This window comes from Ornithorhynchus anatinus, chromosome 18, assembly GCF_004115215.2.
Source record: "Ornithorhynchus anatinus isolate Pmale09 chromosome 18, mOrnAna1.pri.v4, whole genome shotgun sequence".
Classification (NCBI taxonomy): domain Eukaryota; kingdom Metazoa; phylum Chordata; class Mammalia; order Monotremata; family Ornithorhynchidae; genus Ornithorhynchus; species Ornithorhynchus anatinus.
The window spans coordinates 458,372-475,042 of NC_041745.1; the positions used below are offsets into that span (position 1 = coordinate 458,372).

The 16,671-nt window shown below is 60.8% G+C and overlaps 1 protein-coding gene across 8 annotated transcripts; it reads left to right on the forward strand.

Moving 5' to 3' along the window:
• The first annotated feature begins 451 nt into the window (after positions 1-451).
• Positions 452-16,448, forward strand: TTC39A (tetratricopeptide repeat domain 39A). Of its 8 annotated transcripts, none has more exons than XM_029046825.2 (17): positions 452-550; positions 3,160-3,291; positions 3,551-3,627; positions 4,108-4,175; positions 4,936-5,003; positions 5,475-5,574; positions 5,982-6,047; positions 7,102-7,210; positions 7,796-7,863; positions 8,419-8,478; positions 9,434-9,595; positions 11,814-11,905; positions 13,191-13,311; positions 13,901-14,012; positions 14,265-14,379; positions 15,194-15,310; positions 16,038-16,448. In XM_029046825.2, exons 1-17 carry the CDS (start codon positions 486-488, stop codon positions 16,222-16,224), a joined length of 1,719 nt encoding a protein of 572 aa, XP_028902658.2. In that variant the 5' UTR covers positions 452-485; the 3' UTR covers positions 16,225-16,448. The 8 variants fall into 8 exon arrangements, with proteins under 8 accessions (XP_028902658.2, XP_039770650.1, XP_028902657.1 ...); XM_039914716.1 differs by having other exon boundaries at positions 16,053-16,448; XM_029046824.2 differs by having other exon boundaries at positions 16,083-16,448.
• Positions 16,449-16,671: the final 223 nt, after the last annotated feature.

The following is a 16,671-nucleotide window of genomic DNA, read 5'->3' on the forward strand; positions in this document are numbered from 1 at the left end:
AGGCGTTACTCCTCCAAGGTCAGTAGGGTGATGGCTAGCGTCAATCCCCTAAATAGAGATGGAGAGGGGAGAGTCAGGAGTGTTGGATGGTCTGTCCTGGGTCACTGGGGGTGAGTCAGAAATGGACGGAGGAAAGTCAGGGGTGTGGGATGGACCACTTGGAACCACGAGAACGGGTTTCCACGAAGGTGACCAGCTTATAGCTCCTCCAAACATCCTGACAGAGATAGACTCCTCACTGGAAAAGTTGGGGGGCAGAACTTTGTGTGCTGTGTGTGTGCGTGCACGCGGAGTGGGGCACTCAGGGTCCCGTGTTCTTTCTCTTAGAGGTGAAGGGGAATTGGGAATAACATTTTTTCAGGAAAAAAAATTGATGAGGGTGTAAACAAGAAGTGAGGAGAGGGAAAAATTTCACAACTGAGTGACTTCCCTTCTCTTTGTTCAGATCCCCCGCCCCCAGCCTGAGCACGGCGCTGGACGAGTGCATGGCCGCCCTGGACCTGTTTCTGACCAACAAGTTCTCGGCCGCGCTGGCCTGCCTGGAGCCCAGGTACGAGGGCCCCCACCTGGGCGGGCCTGGGGAGGGGGACCATCGAGGGCATCACTGAACAAGGAAACGGTTCCCGAGCCAGACGGCCGCTGAGGGGCAAGGAGAAGCAGTCAGGGGCCCATTGGAGGTGGGGGTTGGTGGGCAAGTGTATGAGCCCTGCCCGGGGGACCATGACTGCTGATGCCCCATTGCCAAGGCTCCCAAGGTTCACGGTACCAGAAGCCTCCCTTGAAAGGGCGGTTTCTGGAGCCTCCTCCCTCAATCAATCAGTCAGTGGTACTTATTGAGCACTTACTCTGTGCAGAGTACTGTACTGAGCACTAGGGAGAGTACAGTACAACTGAATTAGCAGACACATCCCTGCCCATTATAAAATTACAGTACACTTCCTCCTCCTCTTCTTCCTCCTTTCCCAGCTTCTTCCTCTCCCCTCTCCACTCCGTCGGGTTGTATTTATTGAGCACTGACCGTGTGCAGAGCTCTGTATTAAGTGCTTGGGGGAATACGGTGTAACAGTAAACAGAGTCCCTGCCCGCAGTGATCTTACGGTCTAGAGTCTGCACTCCTGCACCACCACCAATCCACCAAGTAATAGTATTTGCTGAGCGCCTACTGTGGACAGACCACTGTACTGAGAACTTTGGGAAGCTCCCTAGCGTAAGTAGATGTGATCTCTGCTCTCTACGACATACTGAACGCTGTGCTAGCAACTGGGAGAGTACAATACAGTTAGTAGACATGATCCTTGCCCTCAGGGAGTTTACAATCTAGCACTAAAATGAGGTACTGATTGGAGGAAGGAGGAAAGGGGGATATATGTATATGAACGAGGGCTTAAATAAAAGGATATCTGACTTCTTAAGAGAGTAGTTGGAAGGTGTTATAATCTGGGGAGATGAGAAATTAATTGGGTAAGGCCTCCTGAAGCAAGTGGGATTTCAGAAGGACCTTTGAAGATGGGGGAGAGTTCTGGTCTGGTGGATTTGAAGCAAGAGGGAGTTCCAGGCAGGAGGAAGGACGTGAGTAAGGATGAGATCCGTGGTGGGGGAGACAAGAACGAGGCACGGTGAATAGGATGGCTTGAGAGAAAAGTAGAATGCAAGCTGGGGTGGACGGGGAGAAGAGAGTGGATAAGGAGGGAGAGAGATCGGGACTCGGAGGTGTCTTCAGCCATTATGCCCCGACCTGGCGTGCTCCAGAGACATCAAAAGGCATCTGAGCCTTCTCTGCAGGCTCAGGGCGGATGGGTGCAGGGTTGGGAGGGGTCAGGCCTTCGAGCACCAGATCGTCGACCCCTGAGCGCCTCCCGCCTTTCCCTCCGTCCCCCACCTCCTCTGGTCAGCTCTCCAGTTGGTGCAGAAGGCGATGGTGAGAGGAAAAGATGGGGGACGCCCAGGCAGCGTGCATTGAGATCGGGCATTTCCTAGTTGTCCCTTTGCCCTGGAGTGAGGAGATGGCGACTTCCTCCCGGCTCGGCTCCAGGATGCTGCCCAGGTGAGCCACGCTCTGCTGGGACAGTGTGTCCTGGACTCGCTCACGTGGCAAGGGGTGCTGCTGCTCCCGCGGGGTGGGGAGAGGACAGGAAATTCCAGTTCCTGTGCCAAGGGCTTCCGGCCGACACCGTCCACACCCGGCTGAAGCGCCACGGGAGGCAGGGCCATGGGACCAGCCTGCCGGTTGGTAGGAACGCTGAGGGATGCCTACCTTTTCCTGAGGGCGAATGGAGGGCCCTGGCCGGTGGGCAGGGCTGGCAAGCGGGCAGCTGGAGCAGGATAAGCTGGCAGGGTGGTGTGGGGAGGGCCCACTGGGTGATGCGAACAGAGGCCTCTGGGAGAAAGGAGACAGGTGGGGGAAGAGTTCCGTTTCTTTGCTGAAGGATTATAACAGTTCTTATCACTGACCCGTCCAGTCAGGTGAGGGCAGACTTGCAGGAAGTCTTCATGGGGTCAGGTGTCTGACAGGAGACCACCCGGCATAGCACCCACTGGCCGATGCCCAGCCCGGGGCCACGTGACTGCCTGAAACGCCCCGGTTTTAGTTCTGGAGGGCAGACCCTGCCGCCAGGAAGGCCAGCCTGACTGCTTCCCCCTCCCTCACCACGGGGACAAGGGCCCAGCCTCGTCCCTCATCTTCATACTGATAATAATAACGGGATTTAGTAAGCCCTTTAGACTGCAAGCTCGATGCGGGCAGGGAACGTGTCTGCTAATTCTGTTGCTTTGTACTCTCCCAAGCGCTTAATACCGTGGTCTGCGCTTAGCGAGTGCTCAATAAGTACCATTGATTCATTGGTTGATTAAGCCCTTATTAGGTACGAAGCCCCGTGCTAAGAGCTGCGGTGGATACAGGATAATCAGACCAGACAAGGTTCCTGTCCCACCGGGGCTCCGGGTAAGGAACGCAGTGCTAGAGGGTCCTCCGCCAGACCCACCGGTGTGGGCCACTGAGCTCCCTGAGGACAGGGATCGTGTCTTCGAACTGTATCACACTCCCAAGTGCTTAATATAGTGCGCTGCACAGATGCTCAGTAAATACCACCGACTGATCGGAGGGGCTGTTACCATCCCCCCCCAGCCCAGCCCGCCGCTCACGCTCCGCTCCCCTCTCAGAATCAAGCAGAGTATGTACCACTCTCTGACCTACGCTACCATCTTGGAAATGCAAGCCATGATGACCTTTGACCCCCGGGACATTCAGAATGCCAGTAACATGATGAAGGAAACCCAGAGCCTCTGCCAGAAGTGAGTGTCCTCCAGCAGGCAGCTGCACCCTCGCCCAGGAGTTCCGGGTGGCACAGCCCCGGGGTGGGGGTGGGGAGAGCTTCCAGGCAACGCTTTGCCGCGACCCCTTCACAACTACCGAGAGTCTTCCGAGGGGGTCGGTTTCCCCTCCCCGGGCCGCGGCTGGAGCAGGTCAGTGTGGGGGAAAGGTCAGGATGGGATGCGGTGAGTCTGCGCGCGCACAGCGAAGCCGGATCCGGATACTCCTCTTTCCCAACAGGTACAGGAAGAAAGCCTCCGTAGCCGATTCCTTCAACAGCCTCGTGCACAGACAGAGCCCGGAACAGTTCACCGAAGGTGAGGGGCCTCCGGTCCGCTCCCCCCACTCCCGCTCCGGTGTGGGCCAGGAGTCCCCGAGGGCCGGACCTGACCCCGAGCAAGGGGATGGGCCCATGGATGAGGGTCGGGCCCCAGCTCCGTCCACGCGGTCTTCCCCCGTGAGCGGGAGGCTCAGGCGGATGGGGGACGGGAGGTGGGGCCGGCAGCGGATGGGCCTCTTCAGGGTCGTCCGTTCTTAGGGGAGCGGCGTGACTTAGTGGGTAGAGCACGGGCTTGGGAGTTAGAAGGACCTGGGTTCTAATTCTGGCTCCCCCAGAAGTTGGGCAAGTCCCTTGACCTCTCTGGGCCTCAGTTCCCTCATCTGTAAAATGGAGATTAAGGGTGGGAGCCCCATATGGGACAGGGACTGTGTCCAACCTGATTAACTTGTATCTAACCCATCGCTTAGAAAAGTGCTTGACACATAGTAAGTACCCTAATTATTATTATTCTGCTCAGAGGAGATTCACGCAGAGGTTTGCTATGCCGAGTGCCTCCTGCAGAGAGCTGCGCTCACCTTCCTGCAGGTAGGGGCAGGGCCGGCCACAGACGGGGGTTCCTGGGGGAGGAAATAACTCCTTTCCTCCACCCAGATTTCCCCTCCCAACCAGCTTTCCTATTCGATCGGGGCAGCCTTCACCCTGGGGCTCCTGGGGGTCCAGAGCCGAGAGTGGTCGGGGGCCCCAGCTTTGGGGATCGGGCCCACCCCAACCTTTTTTTAGGAGGTTCAGGCCTGGGCTGGGGCAGCAGGACCACTGGGGCCTATCTTCAATCTTGTACCTCTCATCTCCTCTCTCCCCACTCCCCCACAATTCCCCATGCCCTCAGGACAAGCTGATTATCTGGTACTCACCCCAGTGGTTAGAGCAGTGTTTAACACAAAGTAAACACTCGATAAATGCCATAGTAATGTTTCCGGATGCCACAGTCAGACCACCCTCGCCCAGCATTCCCAAGAGCCGCCCCTGTTGTTGGGATCAGATCCCAACTGGTGCCTTCTCTTTGGGCCGAGGCGGGTCGGGCGTGCGTTTCTGCTGACCCCCTTCCCACCCTCCTGCCCCTCACCCTGGGTCAGGGGCTCTTTGCTACTCCCTCGGGGGTCCCGGGGCAGGGGCCCACTGCGACCGGCTGCCCATCCTAGCCCCCAACTTCCTGAGGAATCTCCCCAATCCCCGCGTGAAGACCGGCCCTCCTGCCCGGGGCTCCCCACAGCTGCCTGCCACGGCCTTATGCCCCCTGCCCGGGGCCCTGTCATGGGGGCCCTGAGCCAGGGAGCTCTCCTTCCAGCAGGATGAGAACATGGTGAGCTTTATCAAAGGGGGCATCAAAGTCAGGAGCAGCTACCAGACCTACAAGTGAGTGCCGCTCACCACGGCCATCGGCCCAGGCTTCGGTTGGCGAGGGTGGAGCGGGAGCTCACCAGGTTCTCTGAACCGGCCGTCGGGACTCTGGGTCCGGGCACCCCCAGGCTGCAGCCCGATCTGTGCCCGGTTAACGGGCCAGGGGCTTTGTCCCCGCCGCGAGCCAGTCAGCCTCAGGCAGGCACCCCTACCCGCGCTTGGGCTGGGAACTCCAAGGCCGGCTCGGCGCCGGGTAACCCAGGGCCCGAGGAGGGGCCGTGGCGGGAGAAAACCCAAAGTCAGCACAGACACTGGGAAGAGGTGGAAATGAGGCTCAGATTGGGTGGCAGGCGGGTGGGCTTCCGTGACCTGGGCCGCCCGGTCCCGGTGGCACCGGGAACGGAGACCCCCCCATTGGAGGAGGCGGGGTCTGTCACGTGTGGGACGGCCGTGTCCTTCCCGTCCCAACTCCGGCTGCCTGGGCAGGGAGCTGGACACCCTCGTCCGGTCTTCCGGCTACGCCAGAGGAGAAAACCACCACCACTTCGAGGGCGGGGTGAAGCTGGGCGTTGGAGCATTCAACCTGGTAGGTCCGCCGTCCTCCCCCTACCCTGCCGGATCCGACTTCTTGGGGGAGGGGCCTCGCTCAGAGTTAGGAGGAGGGGATGGCAAGGGGGGAGGCAGGTGGGCCCGGGGCGGGACGTGGGTGGCAGAGCGTTGCCGCCCGAATGTGGGCTGGCCACCGAGGCCGTAGGTTCGTAGCCGGTCAGCCCCCTGAGGGGAGGGACAGTGTCTCCTCCACCGTTCATTCCCCGAGCGGATGCCCAGCCCAGCACTCTGGAAGGGAGGGAACGATGGTTGGTTCCCCCGACCCTGTGGGGAGAGGGACACTGTTGGGCCAGGCTGGCAGCCTGGCCAGGGACGGAGATGGAAGAGGCAGGATGGGAGCTCCCCGCTGGCCTAGCAAACTCACTCAGTGGCCCCTCTCCCCAGACGCTCTCTTTGCTGCCCACCCGAATCCTCCGACTGCTGGAGTTTGTTGGCTTTTCTGGAAACAAGGTAAGCCCGGCCCTGGAGTGAGCAGAGGGTAACGGGGGAGGCACAGCCCACCCTGAGTGGGGCCACCAGGTGGATGAGGAACGTGGAAGGTTGTCGCCTCCTCTGACTCTGTCCTCCCTGACCCTTGCCCGACTCCAGGGGGAAGGGGTTTCTGCCCCGCGGGAGTTTCGCCCTTCCTGTAGAGGAGGTGGCCTGGCCTGGCCTGGGCTGGTCCTCTCTGGGGGGCCGGGGTCACCGCCTCTGCCCTCCTGCGTGCTTTTCTCTCTGAGAGGCAGGGTCAGAGAGCCAGGGAGAAAAGGTAGAGGGACTTTCCCCTTCCTGACCTCCTTCCTCCTCCTCCCAACATCTCCCGCCCGCCTGGACTCTGTCCAGCGTCAGACCTCAGAGAAGCCCCTTCTGGTCCACCTGAGGGGCCACCAGGAAACATGATCCCTGCCCTCAAGGAGCTCCGGGCAAACGGGCGTTTCCAGGGACCGAAATGCTAACACAGAGACCAAATCTCACCCAGCCTCCCTCCCTTTCTGCTTCCCTGCCTTCTCTCTGAATGGCCCCAGGCTTCGCCGCGCCTGCTGTCTGCCCGGGCCCCAGACCAGGCCCCACCTCTCTACCCGCTACCAGTCCTGCCCACAACAGTGCCAGGGAAGGGGACGCCTGGCTGAGCTGCCTGGAGCCCAGGCCCCTGGCCCAGCGGGCGGCACTACGGGCGGAGGGCTCGACCCCCTTCCTACTTGGTAGCCGACCCTGCGCCCACGAGTCCCAGGGGCACGAGAGTCTGAGCCCCACAGCATGAGCCCGGGAGTCAAGGGATCTAATCCCGGCTCGGCCACTTGCGTGCTGGGTGACCTTGGGCAAGTCACTTCACTTCTCTGGGCCTCAGATTTCTCTCTTATAAATTCCCTATGTTCTCACCCCCTTAGATCGGGAGCCCCATGTGAGACAGGAACTGGGTTCGATCCTGATCGAACGGCATCTACCCTAGTGCTTAGGATAGCGTTGGGCACACGGTGACCTCTGAATGGCTACCACAGTGGTGATGATGATGATCCCTGTGCAGGACTATGGGCTGCTGCAGCTGGAGGAGGGCGCTGCTGTACACAGCTTCCGGGCTGTGCTGTGCACTATGCTGCTGCTGTGCTACCACACCTTCCTGAGCTTCGTGTTGGGTATGACAGCCCCTCGCCTCCCTCTCCTCTCTGCCCGCCCCCCTGCATGGGTGGGTGGGTGAACACACACGCCTGCAGACCCCCGCCTCGGACCCCGCTGGCTGAGGCTCGCGGCTGGGGGTGGGGGGCAGAGAGCCGCTCGGGGTAACGGTTAGCGCTTTGGAACCCCTTCCCCTCTCCTTCCGAACCCCTTCTCCTTTCCCCTTCCCATTTTGTTCTCACGCAGCCCAGTGCCGCAGGATTTAGAGGCGTTGCAAATGAGACAACTGAGGCCCAGAGAGGCTGTGACTTGCCCAAGGTCACCCTGCAGGCCCACGGGACCAGAAACTGGGTCTCTCTCGCCTTGCGGGCCCGTGTGTGCTTCTCCCACGGCCGGGCATTTCCCGATGGGCGGTGGTTTAGCTGGATTCAGCACCTTGAACCCACGCTCCGGGGTCGGACTCCCCCCGCCCCGGGGTGCCACTGAGGGAGATGGGGGGTGGGGCAGCTCGAACTCATCGCCAACTCATCGAACTGGATCTTAACCCCACCGCCCTGCATGGGATGCCAGCCCCGGCCCCATCCCCTGTTTCCCCAAACTTCCAGGCACCGGCAACGGCAACGTCGAAGAGGCCGAGAAACTGCTCCGGCCCTACCTGGCCCGGTATCCCAAGGTGCGGCCCCCTCCCCCAAGCTTCTCACACCCAGCGTCCCCCTATCTTGGGGCACTGTTGCTCCTTTCTCCCTGTGCCCCCTGCTGCCCATGCCCCAATGCCCCTCTGTCCCCTTCCTCCCCGTGCTGCTCGTGTCCACTGCCCCCGGGTCTCTTTCCTACCCGCGCTCACTGCCCCCGGGTCTCTTTCCTCCCTGTGCTTCCCATGCCCACTGCCCCGGGTCTCTTCCCTCCCCGTGCTGCCCATACCCACTGCCCCCAAGTCTCTTTCCTCCCCATGCCCACTGCCCCCAGGTCTTTTCCCTCCCCGTGCTGCCCGTGCCCACTGCCCCCAAGTCTCTTTCCTCCCCATGCCCACTGCCCCCAGGTCTTCTCCCTCCCCGTGCTGCCCGTGCCCACTGTCCCTGTCCCTGCATCTCCTTCCCCCGCATGGCGCCCATGCCCACCACCCTTGGGTCTCTTTTCTTCCCTGTTCTGCCTCTGCCCTCTGCCCTCCTTCCTCCCGGCCCGTCTGGTCCCACGCGGTGCGGTGCTGTGCGGGGGGCCCCACTGGCAGGGGGCGGTCTTCCTGTTCTTCGCCGGCCGGATCGAGGCGCTGAAAGGCAGCATCGACACCGTGAGTGCCCGATCCCCGGGGCGGGGTGGGGGCCGGCAATCATACTCTCCCCAACGCTTAGTACAGTGCTCTGCACTCAATAAGCGCTCAACAGACACGACCGCACGCCTAAAAGCGTGAAGCAGCGTGGCTCGGGGGCAAGAGCCCGGGCTTGGGAGTCAGAGGTCATGGGTTCGAATCCCTGCTCTGCCACTTAGCTGGGGGCGAGTCACTTCACTTCTCTGGACCTCAGTTCCCTCTTCTGTAAAATGGTGATGAAGACTGTGAGCCTCACGTGGGACCACCTGATGACCCTGGATCCCCTCCAGAGCTTAGAACAGTGCTCTGCACCTAGTAAGCGCTTAACAAATACCATCGTTATTATTACTACTTCACTTCTCTGGGCCTCAGTGACCTCCTCTGTCAAATGGGGATTAACTGCGAGCCTCCCGTAGGACCACCTGATGACCCTGGATCCCCTCCAGCGCTTAGAACGGTGCTCTGCACCTAGTAAGCGCTTAACAAATACCAACATTATTATTACTCCACTACCAGATGACCCTGGATCCCCCCCAGCGCTTAGAACAGTGCTCTGCACATAGTAAGCGCTTAACAAATTATTATTACTTCACTCCTCTGGGCCTCAGTGACCTCCTCTGTCAAATGGGGATTAACTGCGAGCCTCCCTTGGGACCACCTGATGACCCTGGATCTCCCTCAGCGCTTAGTACAGTGCTCTGCACACAGACCTGGCTTAACAATCACCTACATGATTAGTAAAAAGCCCTTCCTCGGCGGACGGGACTGCGCATGCGCCGACGCCCCCGCCCCTCGCTGGCGGCAGGGATCCCTCGCGCATGCGCCTTCTTCCCCCCCCCGCCGGCGGCAGGGATCTCTCGCGCATGCGCCCCCCCGGGAGGGGGGAACTGAGCGCCGGTCGGCTTGCTCCCCCTGGCGGCGGTGGCGGCGCCTGCAGGCCATCCGGCGGTTCGAGGAGTGCTGCGAGGCCCAGCAGCAGTGGAAACAATTCCATCACATGTGCTACTGGGAGCTGATGTGGTGCTTCACCTACCTGCGCCAGTGGAAGATGGCCTACTTCTACGCCGACCTGCTGAGCAAGGAGAACTCCTGGTCCAAGGTGCCGGGGCCCGGGGGCCGGGAGGTCCAGTGGAAAGAGCTCCAGGCGCCCCCGCAGCCGGAGGGACCTGGGTTCCGACTTACCCGCCGGGGCACTTTGGGCAACTCACTGTCCTTCTCTGTGCCTCAGTTCCCTTGTCAGCAAAATAAGAATAATGTTAGTATTTGTTAAGCGCTTACTATGTGCGGAGCACCGTTCTAAGCGCTGGGGGAGATGCAGGGTCATCAGGTTGTCCCACTTGGGGCTCACAGTTTTAATAGGGATTCGATACCCCTTCTCCCACCTACGTAGGCTACGAGCCCATTAACTTGTATAATAATAATCATAATGATGATGGCATTTGTTAAGCGCTTACTCCCACCCCCACAGCACATATGTATATACCCGCAATTTATTTATCTATTTATATTAATGTCTGTCTCCCTCTCTAGACAGTGACTCACTGTGGGCAAGGATGTGTCTGTTGTTATATAATAATAATAATGATGGTATCTGTTAAGCGCTTACTATGTGCAAAGCACTGTTCTAAGCGCTGGGGAAGGTGATCAGGTTGCCCCAAGTGGGGCTCACGGTCTTAATCCCCATTTGACAGTTGCGGGAACTGAGGCACAGAGAATTGAGTTGCCCAAAGTCACACAGCTGACATGAGGCAGAGCTGGGATTTGAACCCATGACCTCTGACTCCCCAGCCCCTGCTCTTTCCACTGAGCCACGCTGCTTCTCTATCTTGGATCTATCCCAGTGCTCAGGACAGCGCTTACCACAATTCTAAATTATTATGGCGTTACGGGCCACCAAGTCAAATGGCCCAGCTTTGGCCAGGGTGGCCCCAGTGGACCCTGACTCTTTTCAACTGTCACCTGGCCAGTCCAAGAGTTCGGTTCAGTGCTCTGCACATAGTAAGCGCTCAAATACTATTGAATGAATGAGGGATGGGTTCTGGGGCCCCTTAACCACACAAGGCGGGGAGGGGGATCCCATTTAGGGCCAGCCATCCCCCCGCCTTTGGTCCCGACTGGGCACAGGACCCCTGGGAACCTGCCGGAGGCAAGGGGTGGGGGAGAGGAGACACTTTGCCCACAGTCCCTCTCGCCGCTGTGTCAGCCCAGCCGTTCATCCTACCTCCGTGGTTTCCACCAGCGAGCGCGGGGCCGGGGTCCAGGTCGACCAGAGCGACAATCCCTCAGGCTGAGGTCACCCGGCCTGGGGCCCTCTGGCAGCTGCGATCTTTCACTGGACCCCCTGAGACGGGTCCCTCGGGGCCAGGGCTCCCACCGATCCGATCAGCTGCCTCCTGCGTGAGGTGGAGGGTCGAGGCCCAGCTGGTGGTTGGGCACGATCCCCCAGGCAGGCCCGATCCGCCCTCCAGCCCCAGGCCCCGTCCGGCCGGCGGTCGGTCCAGCCCCCGGATCCCCAGGATCGAGGTGGGGTGGTCGCAGCGGCTGGCTGCTATGCTGCAGATGCCCCCCTCGGGGACGGCACAGGCACCGCCAGCGGGAGTGGACAGTCCTAAGATGGGTGGGACGGCGAGACCCCCGGACCCGTGGGGAAGGGCCCCGGGACCAGCAGCGGGGGCCAATATGCTGGACGTGGCCTGTTTTCCGAGGTCCGTTGGCAGCAGGGAGATTCCTGCGGGGGCTGGGTGACCAGCAGGCAGCGGCCGGGGAGGCCTCTGATGCATTCATTCATTCATTCATTCATTCATTCGGTAGTATTTATTGAGCGCTTACTATGTGCAGAGCACTGTACTAAGCGCTTGGAATGGACAAATCGGTAGCAGATACAGTCCCTGCCCTTTAATGGACTTACGGTCTAATCGGGGGAGACGGACAGACGAGAACGATGGCAATAAATAGAATCGAGGGGAAGAACATCTCATTAAAACAATAGCAAATAAATAGAATCAGGGCGATGTACATCTCATTAACGAAATAAATGGGGTAATGAAGTTATATACGGTCGAGCGGACCAGTACAGTGCTGAGTGGATGAGACGGGAGAGGGGGAGGAGCAGAGGGAAAGGGGGGAGAAGAGGGTTTAGCTGCGGAGAGGTGAAGGAGGGGGTAGAGGGAGCAGAGGGAAAAGGGGAGCTCAGTCTGGGAAGGCCTCTTGGAGGAGGTGAGCTTTAAGTAGGGTTTTGAAGAGGGGAAAACCTCTTCAAAACCGTCAACGATGCCACTGACGTCATTATCCGACTCCCCTCCCGCCCCGCTTTCTAGGCCACCTACCTGTACATGAAAGCAGCCTACCTCAGCATGTTCGCCGACGGCGACCACAAGCCCTTTGGCGACAATGAAGTGGAACTCTTCCGGTGAGTTGAAATGCACCAGGGCCCCAGGCTTGGAGTGGGCAGTATGCGGGCCTGGGGGACAGACTGCAAGAGATCAAATAAGCCATCCCCCTGCCTCGAGGCAAGGCCCCAGCTAGACCCTCCAAGCAGCCGAGACTCCCCCCCAGTCCATCGAGATCTTCATCCAAGCAGCGTGGCTTAGTGGAAAGACCACGGGCTCGGGAGTCAGAGCTCGCGGGTTCTAATCCCGGCTCCGCCGCTTGTCAGCTGGGTGACTTTGGGCAAGTCACTTCACTTCTCTGGGCCTCAGTTCCCTCATCCGGAAAACGGGGATGAAGACTGGGAGCCCCACGTGGGACGACCCGATTACCACGTATCTACCCCAGAGCACTTAGAAGAGTGCCTGACGCGTAGTAAGCGCTTAACGAATATCATCATCAATAGCTTCGGCCCAGAGGGCCCTAGCAGTCAGAATACTCCTCAGCAGAGTGGAACACATCCCTCATCCCTGTCCTGATGATGGGGTGGCAGGAGGGAAGGCACCCATTTTCGCTGGGAGAATCTGGGTTCTAGTACCGCCTCTCACCCTTGCTTGCTGTGTGACCTGGAGCGAGTCGCTTCACTTCCCCATGCGTCTTTTACCTCATCTGTAAAATGGGGATTAAATCCTCCTCCCTCCAATTTAGGCTGTGAGCCCCGTGTGGGATGGCGATCGGGCTCAATCTGATTATCTTGTATCTACCCCAGCGCTTAGAGCAGCATCTGACGCAGAACAAGCGCTTGAGAAGGAGCCTGGCGTAGTGGATAGAGCCCGGGTCTGGGAGAGAGAAGATCATGGGTTCTAATTCCGGCTCTGCCACTTGTCTGCTGTGTGACCTTGGGCGACTCACTTCACTTCTCTGGGCCTCAATTACCTTATCTGTGAATTGGGGATGGAGACCGTGAGCCCCACGTGGGACGGGGACTGTGCCCAACCCCATTTGCTTGTATCCGCCCAGTGCTTAGTACAGTGCCCGACACCTAGTAAGGGCTTAACAAATATTCTTAATACCATAAAAAAAAACCCTGAAGCTCAAGGCTGCTCAGCAAGGCGGTGGCAGAACTGTGGGTAAGGTCCAGGGTCTTGACGACTGGAGGGCAGATCTCCCGGAAGGCCGGTGGGCGGGATCAAGCAGGGGAGACCCCGTGGCAGGTCTGGGTCCTCAGGGAGCGGCTCCGAGGGGGTGGCTCGTTCAGCGGGCCCAGGGAGCCAGCGTGGCACCAGGATACGTTAACCCCAGCGGCTTCCGTCTCCGTTCCTCTCCAGATCCGTGCCCGCTCTGAAACTGAAAATCGCCGGGAAGTCGCTCCCCACGGAGAAGTTCGCCATTCGGAAGTCTCGTCGCTACCTCCCTTCAGATCCAATCCCGCTGCCCGTTCCTGCTCTGGTGGGTGGGGTGACCCCCCGGTCCCGCTCGGGCCCCGGGACCCCAGGCCACCCTCACCGCCCCTGCCCGGCGTGGCTGGGTCGGCGCGGACCGCGAGCCCCCGTGTGGGGCTGGGTCCCGCCTGATCACTTGGTGTCTGCCCCAGCACTCAGCATGGTGCTTGGCACGTGGTACTAACCACTACCAGTACAGGCTGGGTGAGGACCCCCCCCAAATAGACAGGCAGAACGGGGCCCGGCCGGGGACCGGGGATGTGGGTCAGAGGGGCCGGAGGTGAGGCAGGGAACCCCGACGTTTCCCACGGGCCCCGGGTTAGCTGGGAGGTGGAGGGGGCGTCGGCGGTTTCTGGAACACTGACGACGGCGCCAGGCTCCGTGGGTACTAACGGCAAGAGCGCAACCGGAGCAACTTTTCCACGTCTCCCCCTCGGGGGGAGGAGCTGGCCAACCCGTCTTCTAGGCCGGGCCCTGACCCAGAGCAGACCCGATGGGGCCACGGGGCACGGGGAGCCCGAGGCCGGCTTGGCAGCCAGAAGGGGCGGCCTGGGCCCCGACCCCTGAGCGGCCTGCCTTTCCCCTGGGGGCTCTAGGAGATGATGTACATCTGGAACGGCTACGCCGTGATCGGGAAGCAGCGGGCCCTGACCGAGGGGATGCTGGAGATCCTGAACCAGGCCGCAGAGGCTCTGGAGAGAGCCCCAGGTGCCGCTGGGGGAGGGGAGGGGCGGGGCGGGCCGGCCGCTGCTCTCTCCGGGTCGGGGACTCAGCGCCCCTTCCCCATCCCCCCGAGAGGGGCACCGGCTCACCCCCGCGGGGCCCGGCCTCTCGCCCCCCCGGGGGAATCCGGCGCTCGAGGGGAGGCCATTGGGACTCCCTCCGGATGCCGGGGTGCGGATGCTCTTCCGGGCAGGTCCGAACGTGACCGGGGGGACGGGGGCGCCCGGTCTGTTCCAGTGTCTGACTTCTCGACTGACGACCAGTGCGTGGTGAAGCTGCTGAAGGGGTTGTGCCTCAAGTATCTGGGCAACGTGGCGGGAGCGGAAGAGTGTTTCGTGGCCGTCCGCGCAGCGTAAGCGGCGCCTGCCCCGCGGCCCGGGGGAGACGGGCTACGGGGCCTAGCCCTGTCGTTCAGGAGCACTTCTCTCTGTTGGTAACAAGAACCACCGTGGCATCGGTTCAGCGCTTACTATGTGCCCGGCACTGTACCGAGCCCTGAGGGAGATACGACAGAAGCAATACGCCCGAGACCCTGTCCCACCCCCGGCCCCGGTTTAGGAGGGAGGGAGAGCCGGGGGTCGCGTCACCTCAGAACCGGGGTGGAAAGATGCCCCAATCCAAAGACGTCCATATTCGGCCTGCCGTGCCGACCCGGCGCCGCCACCAGCTCGTCGGCGGGCCCCGGCCCGGTTACGTCGGTCTTCCCCCGGCCGGGTCGGGGGGGCACCGAGCTGGGACTCCCTGCTCCCCCCTAGGAGCAGCTGAGGCCGGGTCTGGCACACGGGTCTGCGTCCAGCCCGTCGGGCCCTAGCCCGGACCTGGCAGAGGCCAGAAGAATGGGCTGTCGGCTCTGGGGAGGCACTCCCTGCCGGCAGGCAACGTGTCTCATATTGTTGTATTAGACTCTCCCGAGCACTTAGTACAGTTCTCTGCACTCAGTAAGCACGCAGTAAATACGATCGACTGACTGACGGACAATGGGTCTGGCTGACCGTGGACACCGGCCCGCTAGAACGGGCACGTGAGGGAGGGCCTGAGCCTGGCCTAGCAGAGACGCTGTACCTTGCCCTGTGCCCTGTGCCCGGACGTGGGTGGAGGCGACCCGCTGCCTGCAGGGAATGGGAGAGCCCCGGCCAGCCTCTGACCTTCTCTCCCTTCTCCCCCAGGGAGAAGAAGATTAAGTACGACCACTACTTGGTCCCAAACGCTCTCCTGGAACTTGCCCTCTTATTCCTGGACCAAGGCCGCCACGAAGACGCCATAAAGCTCTTGGTGTCGGCAAAGTGAGGCCCGCCCCGGGACCGGCCCGCAACTAGCCCCTGTGGGAGCGTTCGGTTTTGGCTCGAGGGCGGTAGGGCCCTGCCCCCCCGGGGAGATCAGTTGGTTAAATAATGGTAGCCATATTCGTTAAGCGCTTACTATGTGCCAGGCACTGTTCTGAGCGTTGGGGTAGATCTCGGCTCGGTGGAAAGAGCGTGGGCTTGGGAGTCAGAGGTCAGATCTCGGCTCTGCCGCTTGTCAGCTGTGTGACTTTGGGCAAGTCACTTCACTTCTCTGTGCCTCAGTGACCCGATCTGGAAAATGGGGATTAAGACTGTGAGCCCCACGTGGGACAACCTGATCACCTTGTATCCTCCCCAGTGCTTAGAACAGTGCTTTGCACGTAGTAAGCACTTAACAAAAGCCATCATTATTATCATCACCACCAGGTAATCCGGCTGGATAGAGTCCCTGTCCCACGTGGGGCTCACTGTCTTAATCCCCTTTTTCCAGAGGAGGTGACTGAGGCACACAGAAGTGAAGTGACTCGCCCGAGGTCACACAGCAGACGCGTGGCAGAGCCGGGGTTAGAACCCGCATCCTCTGACCTCCAGGCCCGTGCTTTTTTCCACTAGGCCATGGGGAGCCTCCCCCTGCGTTGCCCACACTTGCATAAACTCCTCCTGGAACTGGGTGGGCTGGTGGTGGGCGGGGAGGGGCCGGATCCACAGATCCCTGCCCCACCCCCAGCTCTGCCCCTCCCAGTCCCCCCCCCGTTGCTCTACCCCGTTTCAGACAGAACTACAAGAACTACTCCATGGAGTCCCGGACGCACTTCCGGATCCAGGCGGCCCTTCTTCAAGCCCAACCGGCCGCCCCCTCGGCCCCTGCCTCGCCGGACCCGTCCGCCTGGTCCAAGCCCACGCCTCAGCACTGACCGGTCTACCTGGCCCAGACCCCGGGCCCGGGCCAGGTTTCCGCCCCCCAAGGATGGCGGGGGGCGCCGTGGCCAAGCAGACCCCCTGCAGCCACCGCCAAGAGCGTTGAAACGGCCAGTTTCCGTCGGCGGGGCCGCGGTTTTTAAGACTCCTTTAGAGAGCTAGTGTACAAATGTGCGTTTCTGTCCCACCTGGGGTAAATACAGATTTACATTCCAAGCCACTTCCAGTTTCCAAAGCTGTTTTCCTCCCGGGGAGGGTCTACTCCCCGGCCCCCGCCCGACCCGAAGCCGGCCGGCGATTTCCGAGCCGCCTGTCGAGAGCAGCCGGTCTCCCGGAAAGGCTAGGAGGGGAAAGGACCGCTCCTCTCTGGACGGAGCGGCAACCCGGGGCGGGCGGGGACTGAGCGACCCCCTCCGCCGGGTACCCCCCTGCCAGGCCTCCCC